The sequence below is a fragment of the Argiope bruennichi genome, chromosome 9 (genome assembly GCF_947563725.1).
Source record: "Argiope bruennichi chromosome 9, qqArgBrue1.1, whole genome shotgun sequence".
Taxonomy (NCBI): Eukaryota; Metazoa; Arthropoda; class Arachnida; order Araneae; family Araneidae; genus Argiope; species Argiope bruennichi.
The window spans coordinates 125,710,703-125,733,243 of record NC_079159.1 but is presented as its reverse complement, the minus strand read 5'-3'; the positions used below and the strand labels follow the sequence as shown (position 1 = coordinate 125,733,243).

At 26.5% G+C, this 22,541-nt stretch overlaps 1 protein-coding gene across 1 annotated transcript; it reads right to left on the bottom strand.

Moving 5' to 3' along the window:
* Nucleotides 1-519: 519 nt before the first annotated feature.
* Nucleotides 520-22,364, bottom strand: LOC129984190 (tight junction-associated protein 1-like). The gene is made up of 9 exons (XM_056094004.1): nt 22,089-22,364; nt 21,720-21,769; nt 21,570-21,610; nt 20,921-20,962; nt 19,779-19,946; nt 15,321-15,387; nt 14,962-15,069; nt 10,747-10,830; nt 520-5,005 (listed from the first exon to the last, which is right to left on the bottom strand). Exons 2-9 carry the CDS (start codon nt 21,744-21,746, stop codon nt 4,520-4,522), a joined length of 1,023 nt encoding a protein of 340 aa, XP_055949979.1. The 5' UTR covers nt 21,747-21,769; nt 22,089-22,364; the 3' UTR covers nt 520-4,519.
* Nucleotides 22,365-22,541: the final 177 nt, after the last annotated feature.

Genomic DNA, 22,541 nt, shown 5'->3' with positions numbered 1-22,541 from the left:
TGAATGCATATTTACTACATAAGATTTTTCAATAAACTTTTAAGAGATTTAAATCACATTGAGTATATATTTCATAATGGAAGTAATAAATGATGAAGCAATTTTTTTCATTAATAGAATATTTTAATATGCTAAAAATATTTAAACAAAATATTTAATTCACTAATTAAAAAACTGATAAATAAGGAAGAATTTATATAAAAGTTTTAAAACACTTTTATTAGTGTATTTATAAATTTTGCCATTTTAATTATTTTCTATTTTCTTAGTTTTTAATTTATAAATTCATTATTAAACAGAACCCTGAAATCTTTCCCTAAAATTTCATTATCATTCTGCACTAATGGTACAAAATCAAAATGTAATGAATGTTTTATCTCGTTATTAATTAATGAAAATATTAAAACAAATTGATTACAAAATTCTATCTTTACAAACATTAAATAAATAAAAGTGATTAAAATATTAAACTGTGATTCGTCAGAAACTTAAATAACAGAAATAAAAATACCAAGTCAATTATATTTAAAAACTTTACTAGCAAAATTTCTGTATATTTTAATTAAGGCATCAATAATATTTTTAACAAATACAATGAAACTGAATTTTTTAATAATTCAAACAAATAAATTGTAAATTCACTCACTTATTACATACAACAATGCAATGAAGAAAATAAGATAATCTGTGCGCCTTCATTGAATAAAATATATAATAAATTAAAAACAAATTAATACTCATAAAGTTATATCTCACCTTTTGTACATTATAAAACATGCTTTCACACAATAGGAAGTATAAACGTTTTTTAATTATTTTTCTATAATTAAGCTCAAATTTAAATTACACTGCCTGCTGTTTATGAAATGATTCTGCAATCGTTGATGCAAATTCATATTTTTATTGCAAATCCATATGATTTAATTTGCCATATATAGATTTTTCATAAATAATTACAATACAATTTTTTAAAATTTCATCATTATTTACAATTATTTTTTAATTAAGGAAGTAAAATTTATAATTTAAGCTCCATTCTAGAAAATTGTAACTTATCACACAGTATTTTCCTTAGTATTTTGATACAAAATTATGAGAAATAGCATGTGAAAGTTTAATTAAATTTGTAATTCATGAAAAAATGTTTATAAATTTATTTTCAAATATCAAATACTCTTCTCACTTTTACTATAATTTTAAAATATTTATTCAGTTCATAAAAAATTAATGTACTCTTAAAAATGGAAGGTTATTTTAAAAAATAAAAATCATTTGTTCAATAATTGCAATTGTGTATTATATTCTTAAACACTATGAAGTACATCATATGCCCATTTATTACTAGTTACATTTTTAAAATTTTATTTGAAATTATCTCATAGTTAATTGAATTAAATAAATTTAAAAGAATTTTATAAAAAAAATGAGCATTTCATTATATTAAGCATGGAGCTTTTGGAAATAAAAATTGAATATCCAATAATGTAAAACAATCTTAAAGTTTTTTTTTTTTTTTTTTTTTGAAAAATAGTGAAGAAATATTTTTATATAAGTAATATGCTGTCAAGTTTCTTATGCCTTTACAATATACAGCAGTAAAATGGGGAAATTTAAAAGTCTTGCCAGTAATACAAACTTAATCACAATACACATATTTAAGACAAAAGCACAATAATTTCAATTTACAATAAATACTTTTTATATATATACGTAACATAAGAAAATGTACAAGTGCTTAAAAATGAGATTTCTGAAAAAAAGAGATAATATATTTACTAGTATGGTATCCTATATATCTATTTCTCAAAATGAACATATTATCACTTTCTCCAAATTATTACATCACATTTTGATATAATGTGTAGAAGTTAGCCTAAAATAATAATAATTTTAAGAAGCATATTGCACTGCCATCTAACTATACCATTTTTTAATAAGCCCATCACTATAAATGTGTGTTGGTCAAAATCACAATTCCATCTCACTAATTATGGTAATACATTTTTACTGAAATAAATGGCAAATTTTATTCTTCTAAATGGGACCAACTCATCTTCACAGAATTTGCTTTTTCTTAAATAGCAAAATCACCCATTTCACTGCTGTGCAATACATATTTACTAAAATCACACGAATTTATTCTCTTATACATTGATAATATTTTTAATCAAGATAGTTTATTACAGACATATATTTAGCAGTCAAATGAAATTTTTAAAATTTTTTCCCCCCTTTCCGTTTAGTGTTTTTAAAACTTTTCTTATTGTTGCTACCATTGGAGATTATAAAATTCGTAACAATTCAAAATACCTCTACCTATAAATCTACTTGAGGACTTATTTTAAGCCCTTTATATTGAAAATTATGCAGACAAATTACGATTCTTAAAAAATCTTATCTGCTTTTCAATTTTGAATTTGGACTAAAAATTTCCAAATAAAAATAGGTTTATTTGTTTCAAAAATGAAAGAGCAAAGCAATATGCTAGAATATCATTATCATCAATAGGAGAAATTAATCAAAAGGAATTAAATGCATACAGGCATCATTTTCAAAATCTGAAATAAAACAAATTTTGATTAATATCAACGAGCATGAGATTTTTTTCTCCCTCCAATAATAGCATTATGATATTGATTTAAATCACTAAGAATGCATTGGTTTCAAATCTTAAAGTTGCACAATGAAATCACTGAACTTCAAAAAGTCTTCTATCAAAACTTTTAATTCTGTTTGGACCAGTTTTGATATACAGTTATGTTCAACAAAAAAATAGCTTATCGTCAAATTTTAGCGAAATGGCCAAATGTGGCGCCGCGAACAGCAGCAATAGCGTAATGGTAGCAAAAGTGCCACCGAAAAATTGCCAACCTCGCAAGTCGCCAAATGACTGTATATCAAAGTTTAGCCTTCTGTTTTTCTTCTGATAAATTTATTGGCATGCATAAAATCAAAATCTTTAAAGGAAATTCACCTATCTATAATACATCCGATTCATAATTCTCAGAATACATTTTTTAGAAGCATCTGAATTTGAATAAAGACAAAGCCATCATGGAGATACATGGTTCCATAAAGTGGAACAAGAATTTAAAAATTATGTATTTTTACCAATTATACAGTTCTGCAACATGAAAATGTTATCATATGCCAAATGTGAACTAATAATACGAATCAGAAAATGCATAATTATATTTAAAAAGTGTTTTGCAGTGATAATTACTGTAATAACTGCTTTGCTAATTCCATTGTATAATTTGAATTTTATAATCAATTGGTATATAATTTTCATTACCAGCCATGCAATTGAACTCAAACAAAAGACCTAGAGTCTAAATTTTTATCTATTTTTTTAAATGCATTAAAAAATGTCACTTTTGAAAACCAGAATACAAATTAAACCTCTGCTAATAAATGCTATTTACAAAAAAAAAAAAACGTTTAAAATTATTAGAAATTTTGAAGCAAAACCATTTTACAATATTCTACATTTCATAGCCTTTAAATATTATAATGGAACAAATAATGCAAAATGAAATTACAATTTTGTGAGCCTATTATAACTTTCTTTCTAAGAAATGTCAATATTTAATCCTTTATTAATGAAAAATGTATTATTAATGCATTATGATTAAATGAATTTAATCCTAATTAATTCATGAAAATATATTTAAATGATATATTATATATATAATAACAAATTAAAAAATAATTCTGTCCAACAACATTTTAAAACTGATTCAACTGTCATAAAATGTTTCTGTAAGCTCAAAAACAGTATACAGCACATGAATCTTTCCTCCTTTTTCTCACAATGAGCAATAAATACACATTAAGAGAGGGGAAAACTACAGTGTAAGAAAAGGATAACCCTGAAGAAATTCATGAAGAAATAGCACACTGATTTCAATGCACGGAAATGCATCTGGCACATCTAATTGTAGATACATATTTGAAATTTCATTTCTTTCAGCATCATGTATGTGATTAATAAATAATTTCTAAACTGTTTCAGCACAGATGATTTTGCTGTCAATGCTTCAGCAAATGGTTATAAAATATATCTTTTGATGGAAAATGATTATCTAACAAATTGTAAAATCATCATGTAACAAACACCCTATTTTGATAAAAGCAACATTTGTAGACACATAAGAAGTCTTTATAAAGTCTTACAAAAATAATAAAATATTTCAAATAAATTTAATTATGTATAGATATCTATTTAAGTAATGAATCAGTTAAATAAATTAAGCTTTTGCCTACAAGGATTAAAATAAAGTTTCACTTTAATTATAAGAAACAGTATGCTTATCTAATATATATATTCATTTCTATTAAAGACATGCAGATTTTTTCAATATTAGTTACCTAATTTCAGGAATGAGATCAAAATTCAAGCATTCCATATGCAAAATATAAAATATTTTATGAAGCATCTAATCATTTGGAGCATACATCTATAACCAGTTACTAATGCACACAGTGTTAATCATGCTGCAATTCTCACAGTACTAGTCTATATAACTGTTTCTGTACTTGTAGCTGAGCCATTTCTTATTCGGGATCCATAGGATTCTAAGCTAGATGACGATTCACTTCTATCCCTTAAATGGATTGGTGCAATGTGATTGGAACTTTGAATGTCTAGAGCTACTGGTGGCCAGCAAGTTTGAGTTGATTTGTCCCGATGGTCCAAAGAATGTCTCCTATACCAGCAAATTCGGCAGGTCTCTTGCTTATCAAGTCGTTCTTTAGTCCTTTCTTCTAGCACTTTGGCCAATATGGCTGCAGAAACATAGTCTGGAATGTTTTCAGAATTGTTTGGCTCATTGTCCAAGGTACGAGGCACATTGTTTACAGAATAAACCATTGCAGTTGGGGGGAAAGTAGGGATAGGAACTTTGATGGTGCGCAACTCAGGGTTGCTACGACTGTTTGGGAGCTCTCGTTGGTTTCGATGGTTGAAGTGGAGTTTTACTTTATCTTGAAGGTCTGAAGGAAACTATAAAGGAAAATATAGAGTTACTTTTGTTTTCAACTTCTTACACTAAACTATGCATTATAATTTTGATTTGAAAGCTTTAGCTTTATACACCATTTTACAATACAACAAAAAATAATAAAATAATACAACAAAATGCCTCAAATATCTATCTGCCCTCAATAATTCAGTTGACCCACTCTCCTAAACAAGACATCCAAATTTTAAAAGGCAAATAATAAAAAATATTATGAATATACTGGATACTTTTCAATATGTATGATAATTAAAAAGCAATACATTTCTTTAAGGGCAGGTACACAAATTCCTTTAAAGAAATTAAAAGTAAAATTATTTTAGAAAATAAATTATATGCATGAATTTAAAACTGATATTAAAACAAAAAATTACCATAGCCATAGTGATGAAACCTTTGGGATATTTTCTCTACTGATAATGAATTGCACAGAGAATAATCTTATTTTATCTATTTGAAATGCAGACATGGCTAAATAGTAAAAAAGTATAAGTAATCAGAAGTTTATTAATATGTCATTCAGCCCATTAAATTAAGAATTCCTGTAGCATCAGGAAACAGCTGTTGATTGCCTCTTATACATATACATCCTTTAGTGAAATAGTAGCATTAAGTGCTGATGCACTCATAAATTTCATAACGATGGAAAGAAAATATTCAGCAAGGAAAATTATGTAATAAGAACCAGAAAAAATAATAGAAACTAAAATTTGTTCGTATGTAGAAGTCAGTTAACATAAATGTATAATTGTATTCAAATAATTGAGAGTGAAAAATTAATAGTGATAGACTTTGGGTAGTTTCATATCTGAAGAAAGGAATGCAAACTGACCACGGAATACTTGCTCATTTGTTTTTATTACTGATTAAATAATCTCCATAAATTAAGATAAAATGAGCTCTTAAAGATGTGAATTACAATATTATCCATCACATGAGCTTGATGCTATTTACATTAGCATTAAAAATTATCCACCAAATATATATATGTAATGATATTTTAAACTTTTAATTTCAATTTAATTAATTTCCAAGATTTTATCTTAATTTAGCCCATAGTAACTTCATTCTAAAAATATTCTTTTATTTCATGATCCAATTCCACTTTCTCTACTGAATTAATTCAAGATAAGCTTTATAAAACTGCTAAATCGGCTAAACGAAGTTACTTTCACACGCACGGCTTGAAGGGATAAAATATGTCCAGTAAGCACATTCTTTCTTAAAGATCCCTGTGTTTTCCTTACATGTGATTGACATGCATCAGAAATCCCTATCAGAATCTTATTAATATATTAGCACTATGAAGAAATATTTTCCCTATCAAAATCTAAGGTTATATAAGGCGAGGGATAATTTATTTCGTCCCTTCTTCCCCACTTCGGCTTTTGTACTGCGCTGCGGCGGACGTCTTGTCCACGTCTTTGCTTGTAAATAATTATGCTTTCCCGATAGATTAAAAAGAATTTAAAAAGAAAAAAAGTATCTTCACTGTCTTCAAACTACATTCTGCTTCACATAAAATAATGCTTATGTATATATATATAAAAGTATACAGAAATAGAACTAAACTATAATTAAAATCAATTGAAGTTGAATATAAAAAAATTACTGATCGATGAATCATTTCAAACAATTAAGTAGTCCTTAATGTAATCTTAGAGTATTTAAAAGTAATCTTCATGCTGAAATGGAATTTAATCTTATTCAAACAATAATTAATATAATGAAGTCCAGTGTTAAAAAAAAAATCAAAGATATTTATTAATATTATTCAGTCAAGTTTACAACCCATTGTGAAGTTATACAAAAGCTATTTTAGGACTAGCATCAGAATTTTAAATCCAATCAGATGGCAAGAATACCAGAACCATCACCTCTCTTTCCTAGTTGCCATACTATAACAAAATACCTTTCATCTTTAATCTTTACAATATGCACTAGAGTCATATATAATTTTACATTTTCAGTGGAATCACATTTCAAACATACAACCACCATAAAAAAGAGCCAAATATATAAGGCTCCACAGTTAGCTTCATACAACAAATCTCTATCTACAGCCAAAATATGAAAAGAAATTATATCAGTAATATAGTCAATACATCTGAGGTACTGTCAACTTCAGTTGCTTTTGAAAAAAGTCATTAAACTCATAAAGGCATTACTTCTTATTTACAAACTAATTCAAAATTTTCTATAATATGTTTGGTTGTATCACGACTTCTCTCTCTTGTACAGAGCCAGCCTTCTCTATGAAGGTGCCTGGGTGCAAGAAGCCATTTGGGGTTCTAATTTTTTGTGAAGTAAAAAAACACACCCCATATATTATTAATGCGCGATTTCTTTTTGTTAATGCATCAATTACTTTAAAAAAATTAAAAATTTTTGCAATTTCTTTTTTAATGCTTAATATAGTAAGTGCGTTTAAGTGTTCTGAACACATGCTTGACCGAAGATAATTCTTTATTAATTTTAATTTGTTCAAATAGCACTAAGCACTTGCTATAGTAACTGACAACGTAAAGAAAAGTTTTAACACAGTTGACACATTTAGAAATAATTTATTATAATTATTATTTAATATGTTATTGCAATATGTCTTATGCATTATTTACATATCTTTCATTCAAAATCAAATCCCGTAGCAAATTAATTTCCTGGATTAGGTTTTCATCTACATCTTTCTTATGAAACTTTACAAAGTTCTTGGAAAATTTCTCTAATTCATGTTTTTCTAAAGTTTTTGTATCAGTGATTAATCTGAAACCAGAAATAATATTTGGTATACTTTTAAATCTATCTTCTATTTGTACAATAACAGTATCAATTACAGTGTTAAAAAAATAACACTTAAATTCCTCTACCGGGTTTTTTTTATAATTTCATCTTTTGCTAATTTGGAATATAATCTCTTTTTTCAATTCATTTTTCTGAAATATTCAAATTGCATGCAAGTACTTTTGCTTCATCTAAAAATGTGTTAAGTTTTGGATTTCAGTTTTAATTTTATTGATTAAATTGAAAGTCGAATCAAGAACAATTGTTTCTGTTTGAAATAGATTATTGATAGTGTTAATTTTGGACAATATTGCAAACCATACTATTGAACATAAAATAAATGGCATTTCTTGTAGTGCATTCCAATAAACTTTTAACTTCAGATACCACTGTATTATCGTTACTTACATTAATAGTTTTAGGGATTAAAAGTTTGTTCAAACTGTGTATACACTGCTTTAACCAAATCTATTTTGGCTTCTCAATGAATGTCAAATTATGGCTTAAGAGAAATGTTTCAATATTTGTAGAATTTCCCATCTTTTTGTAGATGCAGAAAATAAACAATATAAGCGTTGGAATATGCCCCAAATTTTTTTTATAATATATACTGCTGGAAGCTGAATCACAAAATTAATAAACTAAAGTGTGATAGCCAAGGCACATAAATTGTATGTGGGTTTAGAGAAAGTATTCTAGACTGTACAACTTTATATTTGCCTTTCATGTTGCTACCGTTGTCTATGCTTGCCTTTGCAAATCATAATATCTAAATCAAGCTCACTTAATTTTTCCAACAGAGTTTTTGCAAGTTCTACTCCAGTCACATCAGTTACTTCAATAAACCTAATAAATGATTTATTTATAGTTAATCTTTTCTCTTCAAAATTTACATACCTAATAATGATTAAAGCTTGTTCCTTATGTGAAATATAAGGAGTACAATTCATTTGGATATTATAGTTTATGGCTGATTTTATATTGTGTTTAATTTTGTTAAGGACTTCATTTCCTAACACAGAAATAATTTGTTCTTGTGACCTATGCTCTAAATGAAGCCCGATTCTATTTTTAGAATTTATTATTATGTTTATATATCCATTAGCACAGGGTAACATTTACTTAATAATTCGATTAAACTTTAAAAAAATTCCATTATTAGACATGCTTATTATTTCGTGGGTTCCTCGAAGTGGAAGATTATTACACGCTAAAAATAGAATTATGGCTACAATTCTTTAAAATAGTAATTTGAGTTGTGCCATTTCTTAACTTATATTAACTTGATTTGTTTTATCAACAGTCAAACATAAATTTAGTTGTTTTTAGTAATTCTTTCCAAGCAACAAACGACTTAAAATGACAACTAGAGCACTCATGATCTTGGATTACAGTTGACAGCTTTCTCCAGTTATTATAGCCACCTATATATCGGTGTAATTTGGTCATTTGCTCTTCTTTCGGGAAACAGTATACAACAAAAACAAAATGCAGGATCTTGCTGGTTAATTTGAATAATTTCGCAGCTGGTTAATTTGAATAAATTAACCAGCTGCAAAGATGGATTTCACAGTTTGACATTTTTTTAAAGTAGTATGAAGTGAAAGATGATCTAACTTCATTATTTTTAGCAAAAACTCTTTCGTGTTGTACAGGTCCGATTTTAACACAAAGCATTCTAAATTTATCAGTTATAATATATGGCCATAAACCAGGATCATTTATACTCTCTTGATCATATTTGTTATTGTCATTTTCGTCATTTTCTGATTTGATCATTTTTGTATAAACACACGGTTCTTCAACAAATTTCACAGTTTCATTGCCAGACTGTGTACTTTGCCTGGAACTTTCTTCCTGAGTTGAAGTTTGAATTGTAACTTCGGAAGTCGAAGCAACTTCTTTACCAGAATTACTTCGTAGCCAAGAAAATAGATCTACTTGTGACTTCTTGGAGTTTAGCTTTTCTTCTTTCTTTTTCTGATAATTTTCTTTTTTGAGAACCAGAGGGATATATCTTTGGCATGGGCATGGTTACACCTAACAGTATTCAGCAGTTTATGGAACAAATTATCAAATTACTATATGCTATAATATACACTATTACCTAATAAAATAGGTAAGTGACCTAAGTGTCTACTTACCCTATATTAACAATATTTTGCACACTTGCTCTAGACTATAATTTATACTGTAAACTTCATATATTTCCAAATCCATTGACTGCTACATTTAAACTTCTTCCTTAAATTTTTTTCATTCCAGTTGCGGCCGGTGAAGCAGTAATGCAATGTGCATTGCTAGGAGTTGATCGTTTAATTTATCTTCGTTTTACTTTTTGTTTAAACAACTTAATATAAACAAACATGCATAGATGCATGTATAAAAAATATTACATTAGATGTAGAAAAAAATAAATAGCTGATGATTTACAAGTTCATTTGAATCCAGCCTCGGCCTTGACTTCTAGCTGCCGCTTGCATCCAGAAGTTGTGCCACTTTTTCTTAACATGTCTGAAAGAGATTTCCTTATTCATAAATGAACTTTTCTCCCTTTTTATAGGTATTAATGCGGCTAGTCAGTCGACACTCTGCCAGCCACTTGGAAACAAACTTGTATACTTTCAGTATGTGTAAACGCTATTATTGTTAAAACATTATTTTAATTCTAAATCACGATGGGGTCCCCATCAGTTGCGGGATCCTGGTGTATATCACACGCCGCATTCCCCACATGGCCGACCCTGCTCTCGTATATCCTTTGGTTAAAATACGTGATTATACTACATTTTTCTTTCCATTTAACTTGGGAATCAAAATCATGAATATTATTTTTTAAAAGTGAAATAACAATGCTTTTAAGCCATATTAATTACAAATTTTTAATACAACATTATTCATAAAAACCTAGAAAAGAATTAAATTCAAAAATCATTTTACTTACTGAACTTAGCTTTTGAGAAACAAAATTCGATGGTTTACATTGGAGTAATTGGATAGCTATGCTGCAATCATTTCGATATTGTACCTTTAACAGAAAACAAGTCATTTTTCATTTAGGACATAAAAGACAGTTACATTAATTTATCTCTAAACTGACAATTTTACATGAAATTAATTTTCAAGAAAATACAATCCTTTATACATATTTTAGTCTTAATATCTCCTCAACAAAATACATTTAAACCTTCAAATTTTCATAAGCATTTAACTCATACCAATTTTGAAGCATTATACAATTATGTTCATTATGCTATGTATCTACCTAATTTATTGTTATTTCACATAAAATATTAATTTCAACTTTAAACAGGATGTTGTGATGCTTGTTGAATTTATATACAAAATGCACATTTATATATAAAAAATTTGAGGATCCAAAATAAGATCATTTAACATTCAAGTTCCACATGAACAAAACAGAATATATTTTTTCAGGTAATATCTTGGTATATAATTATGTAACATTTCAAAAGATAACTAAATTAAAAATATCTCAAATTCAATAAGAAACTCAGCATAATAAAACAAGAAAGCAAAACTTCAAGCTAAAAGATTTTTAAGATATTTTTATACATCTGATTATTTTATAGGGGGGAAAAAATGTTTAGAAATGGACAAACTTTACAAAAATTTCATCAGTGCTTAAATGTTAACTGCCAAATTATTATGAAAAAGATAAATAATTTAAACAGAAACACATTCAATATGAAAAAAAAAAAAAAAATAGAAATACCCTTTCCTTAATTTTCTTATATAGCTAAACAATATAACACTTCCCTACATTGTGTATTATGGGAGAGGAGGAGTAAAGGTGAAAATAGAAATATCCTCCAAGGTGAAGGCAAGTCTCATTTCCCATCAATCTTTAGTACATTATAACTCAAAATATAGTGTTTTATATAGTATAAGTATAATAAAGTTGACACTCAACTCTGAAACACACACATTTTTCCTGTATGTATATGCAACATAAGAGAAACTGCATGAACAGCATTCATGTGCTAGTGATAATGGAATAATAATACTCCACAGTTTTAATAGGTGGAAATAGTAAGGTTAATCAATAGATGTGGATTTACACAAGTTCAATTTTCAAAACAGTAAAATTTTTGAACAAGCATTCATATATTTTTTATAGTATTCTGCATAAAAATAAAATACCTTTTTCCAATTTCAGTAGCTTCACCAGTAATCAAGTATTCTATAAACTCCGCCTTCGATTTCTTGGATTATAAAGCTCTATCAAAAATAAGTATCTAATGTTTTTGCTTCTTTGATTATGCTTTTTTTTGACAATGTTTTTCATTAATTGTATAACAAAAATGAAAAGATTTTCATATAAGAAAGGCATCATTGGTTCAGATGTCTGATTTTTTAAAAAAAGTCTAAAGAATATTAGCTAGTTTAGTTTAGTTTAGTTATATTAACGTCCTGTTTGAAGCAACACTAGAGCTATTGTGGGACAGACCTCGTAATTTTGAACCATGGTCAGATGATGAGGACGACACCTGAGCTGGCACCCCCCTCCCCACACCACACCAGCGGGAGGACGTTTGGTCAGGACGGATTTAACGTGCAACAGACCCCCTTACACAACGGTTCTTCGGTGGAATCGGGTCTCGAACCTGGAACCCTCTGGTTCCGAAGCCGAGACCTTACCACCAGGTCACTGCGGCCCTTAAAGAATATTAGCAGTATACAAGAAAAACAAAAATTTAAAATCAATTTATCCTAACATTTATAATATTATCACTTGTGGCAGATCCAGTAAAAGTTTTTTTTTTTTTTAAATTGAAATTTATGTATTTCTTTATGTTTTCAAAAACCTTTAGAGTACTTTCGCAAACACTGATATTTTCTACCCAGTAAAAAGAACAAAAAACTTCAAAGAAAATTCAGAAGAACCAGTAACTTCTAGGAAAACAGCGCTCTAGCTGGATCATCTTTAAATATTCCATATATTGCTCTTAGAATAAAATCTACTTTCCTTTCAGCAGATTCATGTTCATACTGAAAAGCTCAATGGACAATGGATTAGTCCACAAATACTTAGATCTAAAATTTTGCAGTCATGTTGGAACAGAAGTTTTTCTTTGATATATTTTTAAAATTTTAAATTTACATTTAGTTTATCCATACTAATTTATATAAGTAACTGTATTTCCAAACTTTATGCAATTTCTTTAAATTTCTCCAACAATTCGTGGGCAGTGGTATGTATGCTTTAAAAATATTGAATTCCAATATCTTGTGAAGATTCTATGGTTATTAACAATCAATATCTTACAAAAAGATCTATTTGTTATTTTTGTGAAATGCTATTCAAAGCTTCGTCACAGCATATTAAATTTTTAATTGTTTAAAGATTTCTCAAAAGAATGTTGGGAAAATGGAATTAATCTGAACAAATAATGTATGAAATTTTTGTACGACCTAAAGTACATTGTTTAACTATTTCATCATTAGTGAAAATAATGTGAAAATATTTCCGTTATCGAATGCATTAAAGGACAAATGTGATGCAACAAGTTTTAATGCTCATAAAAGTTGAGTTTAAATGACTGTTCTTGAAAAGTTCGAAATCTGCTTATTTTCGGACATCAAATTTGATGTTTTTGGATTACATGTATCTTTTTCTCATGCATTTCTTTTAGATACAATGTCTAATATCAATTATGACTTTTTTGAACTGGCATGCAATTTTATACCTTTTCTTCTACTGGCATGACTAATACCTGCCTGTTTTTCCATAAGCTTTTTTTATCTTACAAAGGGAGCAATACACAGATAACGGATTTTGTAGAACTTCTCTATCCCATTCAACAAAATCAGGATTTGTATTTTTATCTATCAAATCTGTATTAAATACAGTTTCTGAGCAGCTCATTGTTTTACAAAATTCTCTAATCTATTATGAATAAGCTCACAATTTCTTAAATAATAAACAAATTATTCAATATGCTGATGCGAGTGACTAAACACTAGTGAGGTGCTTCTGTAGATTCAATATTGCTATTCTTTCCAAGAAATATATACTATTATCTCATGCAGTTATAGAAGGCTCGTGCATCTCCATTAGTTGCAACTTAGGAATCTCGTGAAAAGAAAACAATTATAGCTGAAATTGAAATTAGACTGAAGAAAAGGGAAAGAAATAGAAAAAGGGGTGATTATACAGCTGCTCCATTTTTGGTACCACGGCTAGGATCTTTGATCAATGTTCAGAGGTTAGCATTTTTCAAAAGAAAAAATTACGAAACTGAAATTTTCCTAGTTTTTATGGAAAATTTACTCTGTTTTATCCTTTCACTTACCATGTTTTTTCAATGTTTCTGGTACCTGGCAACTCTGGTATAGTGAGGATATATTCAAGTATGGATTTTTAATGTTTTTCTTTTCAATGAATGAGTCCAAATCTTAATACAGATATGCAATTTCGCCCATAAAACAACATATGAAATTTCATGTATCCAAATCACTGCATTTTTAAAATAGATAATACAGATAATGTTAATACAGATGATCACTCCAAGATGGATATGGTTAAAAATTTGAAACCAATATAATAAATATATTGTCACAATATAAGCATCTAGAATTTTGTACAGTAAAATAATGCTCCAAATTTCATTCATCTTGCTTTTTACATTTTGGAATTTATAACTGCAGATATTGTATACTACTGGAATACTTCATATAAATTCTTTTTGTCATTTTTGAATTCTCATCTTGGGTATCATTCATTCAGTTTTATAAGATATACAAAGAAGTCCTACTGCTTGAAATTTTAATGAAGATTTGATTTAATTTTTCATATGGGTTTGGAAATATTTATTTTTAAATATCAATATTAAAAATATGTAATTTATTTTTTATATTATAACCAAAGGGTTTTGATAATTACTTCTGAAAAAGAATTTCAAATACTGTTAATTTTAAATATGCTTTGTACATTCATGAATTCATTCATTCAGTTCATTATGAATTCATTCAGGGAAACAGCAATATAGGAGAAAATAGATCAAATATCAATTTTTATTTAAGAAATGTTTAATAGTTTAATAATTGCAGATATTAAGAAAAACGTTTCTATATGAGAAACCACATTAAAAATAAATATCTACAAAAAATGATTGAAAATAACGAATTTGCATACATTTTGCTCTTCTAAATCATTTATGGACAAGCGAGCCTCCACAAGGCGATTAGTAAGATCAGCAACATCTTTTGTAAGGGCATTTTTTTCTGTTTCAAATTTATCGACCTGGTGAAAAAAAATAAACAAGCATGTATAACTATGTGAAAATAATTATAAAATAAAAATTATGTTTAAATTTTTAAAAAATCTTTTTAATATTTCAGACATTTATTAAGAAACCAAATTCTATCTTTAATATGAAGATAATTCATGATCGACAATTTAGCTAGTAAAAATTTAGCAAAACGTTGAATAAAAATGCCATTTTAATACATGTTTTGTTTCTTATATGCTAAGATTGCAGAGATAAAACTTACTAGTTTTAGAAGCTTGTCTTCTAAACCTTGATTTACTTTTTGTAGCTTTTTGTGACTCTCAAACAATCTACAAAGTATAAACATCTTTTAAATTACAAAAATAACTTATTGAAATAATAAGTAGTATTTATAACTTGAATATTATATATATATTTTCAAGGGGTGTTTAAATGAAAAAGTACGAAATGGCGCAACAACGTAACTAACATATTTGCCTATGTTGCTATGGGAGAACGTTGCGAGACATCTAGGGATGCAATTGGAGTCTCCAGCATAGATCAGAGCATGTACGGGCGTCTGGTTGTTTGGTGCTGAAATAGCATGGTTGATCTATTATTCACCTACCAACCAGGAGATCAGAATTTGATCCTTGAAGCAGATTTTTAGAAAATTTTAAATTATATTAGCAATTTACAAATATTCTTAAATTAGTATATTATAATTAATTATGTAAAAATAAATATTCATTCACATGAATTATAATTAAAATTTAATTTTTAACAGTAAAATAAATATGTTATTTTAATGATGGACAATATCAACAATTAATTGTATCATAATTTTTTTATTCACTAATTATACATATTTAATCTACATTTATTAATTTCCAAATTACATGCAGGAACTAAAAAAATAAAAATAAATAAAAACATTGAAGACATTATCATGAAAACATTTGATCAAACCTTATCTGACATGTCAAAATACATAATACATTTTGGATAATTAATACATGGGACAGTTCACAAGAGCACTATTTCTTTATAGGGGAGAGTTGAGAAGAGTGGGACAGATTTCATATATATTTTTTTACTTCATTAGAGTGCATTTACTTATTTATTTATTATGAGTGCAATTTATAAAAATCTAATAGTATATTCTTTAATTTATTTTTAAAAAAAACAATAACAGCAAAAAACACACAGTCTTCTTTGATGTTTGTGGCATTTTTATACGAAAAAGATAAAATTATTCATTCTTTTTAATTTAGAGTGGCAAAAGTTTTAGAACTTTGCTTCATTATTTAATATTTATTATGTTTTCAGTAAAATTTTCCTTAACCAAAATTAAATGGTAAGGATGATTTTAGCTAGATTTTTTTTTTATGTGAAATGATACAGAATGATCTACAGTATGAATTCATACTTAATATTATACAATTATTCACAAAAATAAAGAACAACAAAACATGTTTAGAGACACTGGTGCTCTTAAGTAAATTTTTGAAAAAGATTGAAATTTCATTAAATGCTTTTTTTTCGGTAAATGGAAGCTTGGCTTTATTTTTGTACATTGTTTTATAATATTGAATAATAATAATAATAGTAATGCATATACATATATATATATATATATGTGTGTGTATGAGTGTATTATATAATGTAATAATGTACATTAATATATATTTTAATAAATTTAAAATCATCGATTTGCTATCGTGTTATAACATACCAACAACCAATTTTTTAAAAAACCTTAAAAAAATTAAAAACTTTAATCATTAGAATAGTTAGATATTTAGAAAATACACTGAAATATAATCAAACATGTTCCATTTCTCCCTCTGCAGAATTTTCTTTTAAAATGCCTATCACATAAAGCATGCCATATTTAAATTTAATTTGACTGTTAGTTTATAAACACTATATATTTGAGCTCATTATATTTTACAAATAATAAGATTGAAAAAATAAGAATTTGTATTTACTTTAGAGGCATGAAAATCATATTTTTTGTTTTAAACACAAATAATATAGTTAGTATAACATTTAGGATCAAGCAAGGGGCTATAGTTACTCTTTCTAATGGAGAAATTAGAAATAGATTTTAATCTTTAATTTAGATACATATACAACTGTCCCATTCCTCCAAACTCTACCCTTTCTAATAGAAATTTTTTTTTCATTTAAATTCAAAAATATTTCTTTTATTCAATAACTTAACATCTATTTTCTCTGATCATTGAAGTCAGGACTTTAAGCATTCAATTAAAATCAATTACATATTTATCACATCAACAAAAAATATTCTATAATTTACTTCAAAAATAACAATTAAAATAATCTTTAATTGTTTTTTTTTACTGGTATGTATTCCTTAACAATTCACTTATATATTTTTTGTACTATTATTATTGTTTTTAAAATTTGTAGAACAATGTAGCATAGCATGCTTCAAATTATGAAATGCTCGGCTCATTTTGGCTTTTATTGAAAGATTTTCTTCAACACATTCTTTCTTGTTGGAAAGATTAATACTTATTTCTTGGTCATACTCACAAAAAGCTTCACAAGTTTATAAAATTTTACAAAAAAGATGACATTTTCAACTGATCCAGAGCCTGGGCATTGACTAATTTTAAGTTAACTTTTAATTTTAAAATTAATTTTATAGAATTTTAATTTTGTCTTTAACATTAAAATCAGTTAATCAATTTTTAAAAAAATTGACTTTGCTTTAACTATCTTATGGAAATGATGGTTTACAACTGTTCAACAGATTTCAAACCAAATCTGGCAGTGTAGATATCCATTTAAAACAAATTCAGGTTTTAGTATTCATTGTTATAGTCCAGGCAAAAGAATGTGAACCCTATTATTTTGCCTGAACCCTATGGAAAAAAAATGACTTTGGAGATGTTTCCTTACGATTGGGAAAAGAAATCAATCGTTAATACTGGTTGAAGACTAAGGAGTGATCAATTCATTCCTTTAAATCTGATAGTATTAAATAATGTAGTGATCACACTATACAATTATTTTTGTGTACATCTGTCATATGAACATATGTCAGTTCTTGATAAAAGAATTCAAATAATATATAATGAATGACAACATTAATACAATCATGTTAAACAGTGATCACTGTATTTGTTTTAGTTTAAAAATTGAATTTTAATTATAATTCAAATATAATGTGAATCAATATTTACTTTTGCATAAAAATTAATAACACATTAATTAAAATATTTGTAAATTGAATTTGAAATGATTAAAAAAAATTAGTTCCAAGGACTGAATTTTGCCTTTCTACACTGTAGGCAAGTGCTTATCATTCATGCTCGGTCAGTGTCAAATGACGAAAAATTTACTAGCATGTAAGCTGTACTAAAAGTTTGAAAGGACCCTGAAAAATTCTCTGAAATGGTATATTATCAAAGTATTAAAAGCAATGTTATGTGATCATTATAATAAATTGCATCCTGAACTGAACTTCCCAACTTGCACCCTCACTTCATTAGCGAAATTCTAGAAATTATATCTTATTTATGTAACATAAATACAACTATCTCTTCCATTTCACGGGTTGAAAGTTACTGTCCTTACAATATCAAAATGATACATATTTTGTAGTTTATATAGCAGAATAACCAAATATTTTAAAGATTAATAAAAAAATTCCTCTAATGAATAAATTTTACTGATATCTGTAACAAACAGATACTGAAGTCCGCATAATAGAAAGCCCAATCATTTTGACTTTCAAATAGAAAGTTAACATTATCTTTTTCATGCCTGGGCCTGCACGCACGCATGCACACACACACAAACCTAGAAGTACTTAAAACAAGCACCAAATTTACTGATTACGTAAAATCTGTTATAAGTAAAAATCAGAAATTAAAAATCACAGCGTCTTGATAAGTGACAAGGTAGTAAGAAAATGAAAAATAGATCCTTTTCAAACATTAAATAATTGTACCCAATGAAGCCATGTTTAATAATTATTGAAATTTATATTCAAAATGTCCTTTACAGAAAACTCAAGTTAAATTATCCTCAACAGTACCTTTCTATAATTTCAACATGTTGCAATATGAGGATGAAAATATATTACTTAAATAAATCTAGAAATTTTTGTAGAACAGCAAAGTAAGCCAAACACATAAAAAAAAAATATACAACTAAAAAACACAAATCTAAGGTAGAAACTAATGGAAAGAAAAAATAATCAAGTGCCTAAATTATAAATTGATTTCTCAATACAACTAAAACTTTATAAATTTTTTTCATAGAAAGTGGAAAACAAATTATTAGTTTACAAAAAACAACAGCAATAGTATAAGTTGAGCTAAATGGATTCAATGCCAACTTCTTTAAAATTATAAAATCATCACCAATAAGTAAACTCATTGTATCAGACATTAGTTTCAGTTACTGAATTTGAATACTTTGCTGCAAAAAGACAATTTTAAATTCCTTCAATAATGAATAACAATTTTAATCAAGTTTTCGCAAACTATAAACCATCATCTTATTAAAGAATTCAAAAAGAAATACAAATTCTTTCTTCATTCATTTATTTAAAAAAAAAAAAAAATAGCAAAAGTGATAAAAATTTTAAGAATGCTACAAAAAAAAACAAAAACAATTGCAAAGATATATCTGAACAACAAAAAAATGACAAAAAGAAAAATACTAACAAAATAATAAATAAAAACATGGGAATACTCTGTACCTCTCATATTTATCTTTACATATTAAAAGTTCTTGTTGCAGATGTTCCCACTCTCCATTGGGATATTGTTCAGCATGATTAAGAACACTTGTTTCCATTTGTAAAATATGGTATTCTCTTTCAACTAGCTGCCTTTTAAGGGATTCAATCTCTTGATGTAAATGCAATCTAAAAAAGTTTATAGCTATTATAAACAAAACAAAAAAAGCAATATATTGTTTTCAGTACTATACATGTATTAGAAATTTGGAATCTAATAAGAATTACAATATTATATATATATATATATAATAATTACTTTAACAAGAAAATCGTCAAGCTAAAATTCAAAAAAGCACCATCAATTTCATTATTAGATTTATCTTTGCAAGAAATATCACTAATATTTAAAAATAAGCTAAAATGTTTCTGTAAGCTAAAATGTTCATTATTTTCATATTTACTACAACTTGATTGCACAGCAAATTTTTTCATCATTGGAACAATTTCTTTGATATAGAGATACTTGTCATTTAAATTTTTTTAAAAAAATATTCATTAAGATTTAATCTAGATAAAGGCACCTGGTCTTCATCCTTGTAGTCATTGATAAGATACTGAAGATAATATTTTTGAAATATTATAGATCTATTTAAATAAATAAGTTTTCCTACATAATGTACAGTTTTTACAATTCTTTAAGTATATCCATACAAAAATATCAAGGGTGTTGTTACATCTCTCTGTAAAAATAAGCTGTAATTTAATTTTTCATTTTTTAAACATCAAAAAAGTATTAAAACCAAGTTTTATAAATAAGGATCAAGCATAATAAATTTTAAGAGAACCAACTTTCAATAATAAATCAATTTTTATTTTTTGATTATTTTTCCTAAGCATTTATATGAAAAGTACACTTAGTCACGAATCAAAAGATCCTAATTAATAAGTGCAAGAATTTAAGAAAATCAGTAATTTTCCTTTTTCTCTAATAAAAAATGAAACGAAAAAAAAAAAAAATAATAATAAGTTAGAACAAAATATTTTTCTTATAATAAGAGGTAAATAATAATTGACATCAAAATATTTTAAATATTAAAAGTTGAGTATCATACAAAATATACATAAATTCTAAGAAAAACAATTGATTACAGCAAACTTACGTATCAGCACCCATTTGTATATCACACATATTTGGCCAAGTTCTAGAAATATAAGTTCTTATTAAATACTGATGAATAAAAAGAATATATATTTGTACTTGATTTTTTTCATTTATTAACATGAAAAATAAAATAAAAATTTTTTTAAAACAAATAATTGAACTTTTTTGCTAGTAAAATAGTATTAAATAATATCTTGTTCTGATAAACATTATATCCTTTATTTCATAATTTTCTCATTTTTTTTATTTTCATAAAAATTCGTAATAATTAAACCTTATACATGTCATTATAATTACAAAAAAAAAAAAAAAAGTAATCAAAATGGTTCTACAATATTTATGTCAATTTAATTTACAGCATCCAAGATTAAAAATAGATAAAAATTCCTTCATTCTTAAAGAAACTAGATTCAATACAGAATGTTAGAATTTAAATTGCTAATTAAGGGAGAAAAACATTGATTCATGCAAAATTTGCCACTAACATTGCTTCTATTATAAATGATCACACATGTTTACAAATCCTAACAGTTCTCTACAAGTATAAAAAAAAGAATTTTTTTTTGTGGGCAATATTTTATTAAACAACACATAAAATTATGCATACATAAAAAACAAAACAAAAACAATATTCATTAAGTACTTACCTAACAGAAGTTAAACATTTCTTGCATGCACAACCACATTCCTAAGAAGATGAAAAGTGTATAAAATATTTCTGTAATGCATTTAAAAAAAAAATTAACAAAAGTCAAAACACTAAATACAAAGTATCAAAACGGGGACATGAAACTTACTGGACAAGTCAACTTTTCAGTTGTCATTTTGTTGAAATGGAAAAAGTTACCTAAAAATTAATTAAAAGAATTAGTTAAATAATGGGGAAAAAAGCTTCACGCCCAAAATAGGAAAGAAAAGATTTTTAAACAATTGTTTGACAAAGAATTCATTTTAACTTTAAACAGTGCAGTCTGCAAAATTAAGTGAATTATAATATTAACAGGTCATTATTTATGAAATTTAATTAGGGGAAAAAAACATACAAACATTTAAAATGACTTTTGGCAAAAGAATATGATTCCACAAAATTAATGCAGTTAAACTTTTCCAACATATGTAAAAAAATTTCACCCTTAAACACGAAATAATTTTATACAATTACTTACTTTTCAAATCTTCCGATTGTTTGACAAAAATTAAAGTACACTATTTTAAGCTCATTTTTTAAGAATGTTACGAATACAGCTCATTGGCCTATATAATTATTATTTATAAGGAAAATTTAAATTGTGTATATCTAAGAGAGCACCGCAATTTCATTGAAAGTTTCTTTTACACGTAATCGTAAATCTTGTACTGATGTACTGGTAATTTACATCCGTCAGCAAGCAATTTCACACTACATACAAAAACCAAAAATCTGTTTATCCTGCTGCCAATTGTAATAAGATCAATATAGATGTAAACAAATACAACAGAAATAGTAGTTGAGAAAAAATAACTTAAAAGTATTAGAAACTAAAATAAAACATAAGATTGTATTCAAATGATTATTTAAAGTTGTCAAAAGCAGCGAAGCGCTGAAATGTTTATACGAGAAGCATAGATTCAGTTCATTA

What these genes read in the sequence shown, in the direction of transcription:
- LOC129984190 (XM_056094004.1), bottom strand. Translation starts at nt 21,746, where the DNA reads ATGACAACTGAAAAGTTGACTTGTCCA. An exon ending in CTGAAAAGTTGACTTGTCCA is followed by an intron (nt 21,611 to 21,719) that starts GTAAGTTTCATG and finishes TCATCTTCTTAG; the next exon opens with GAATGTGGTTGTGCATGCAA. An exon ending in AAGACAAGCTTCTAAAACTA is followed by an intron (nt 15,070 to 15,320) that starts GTAAGTTTTATC and finishes TTTTTTCACCAG; the next exon opens with GTCGATAAATTTGAAACAGA.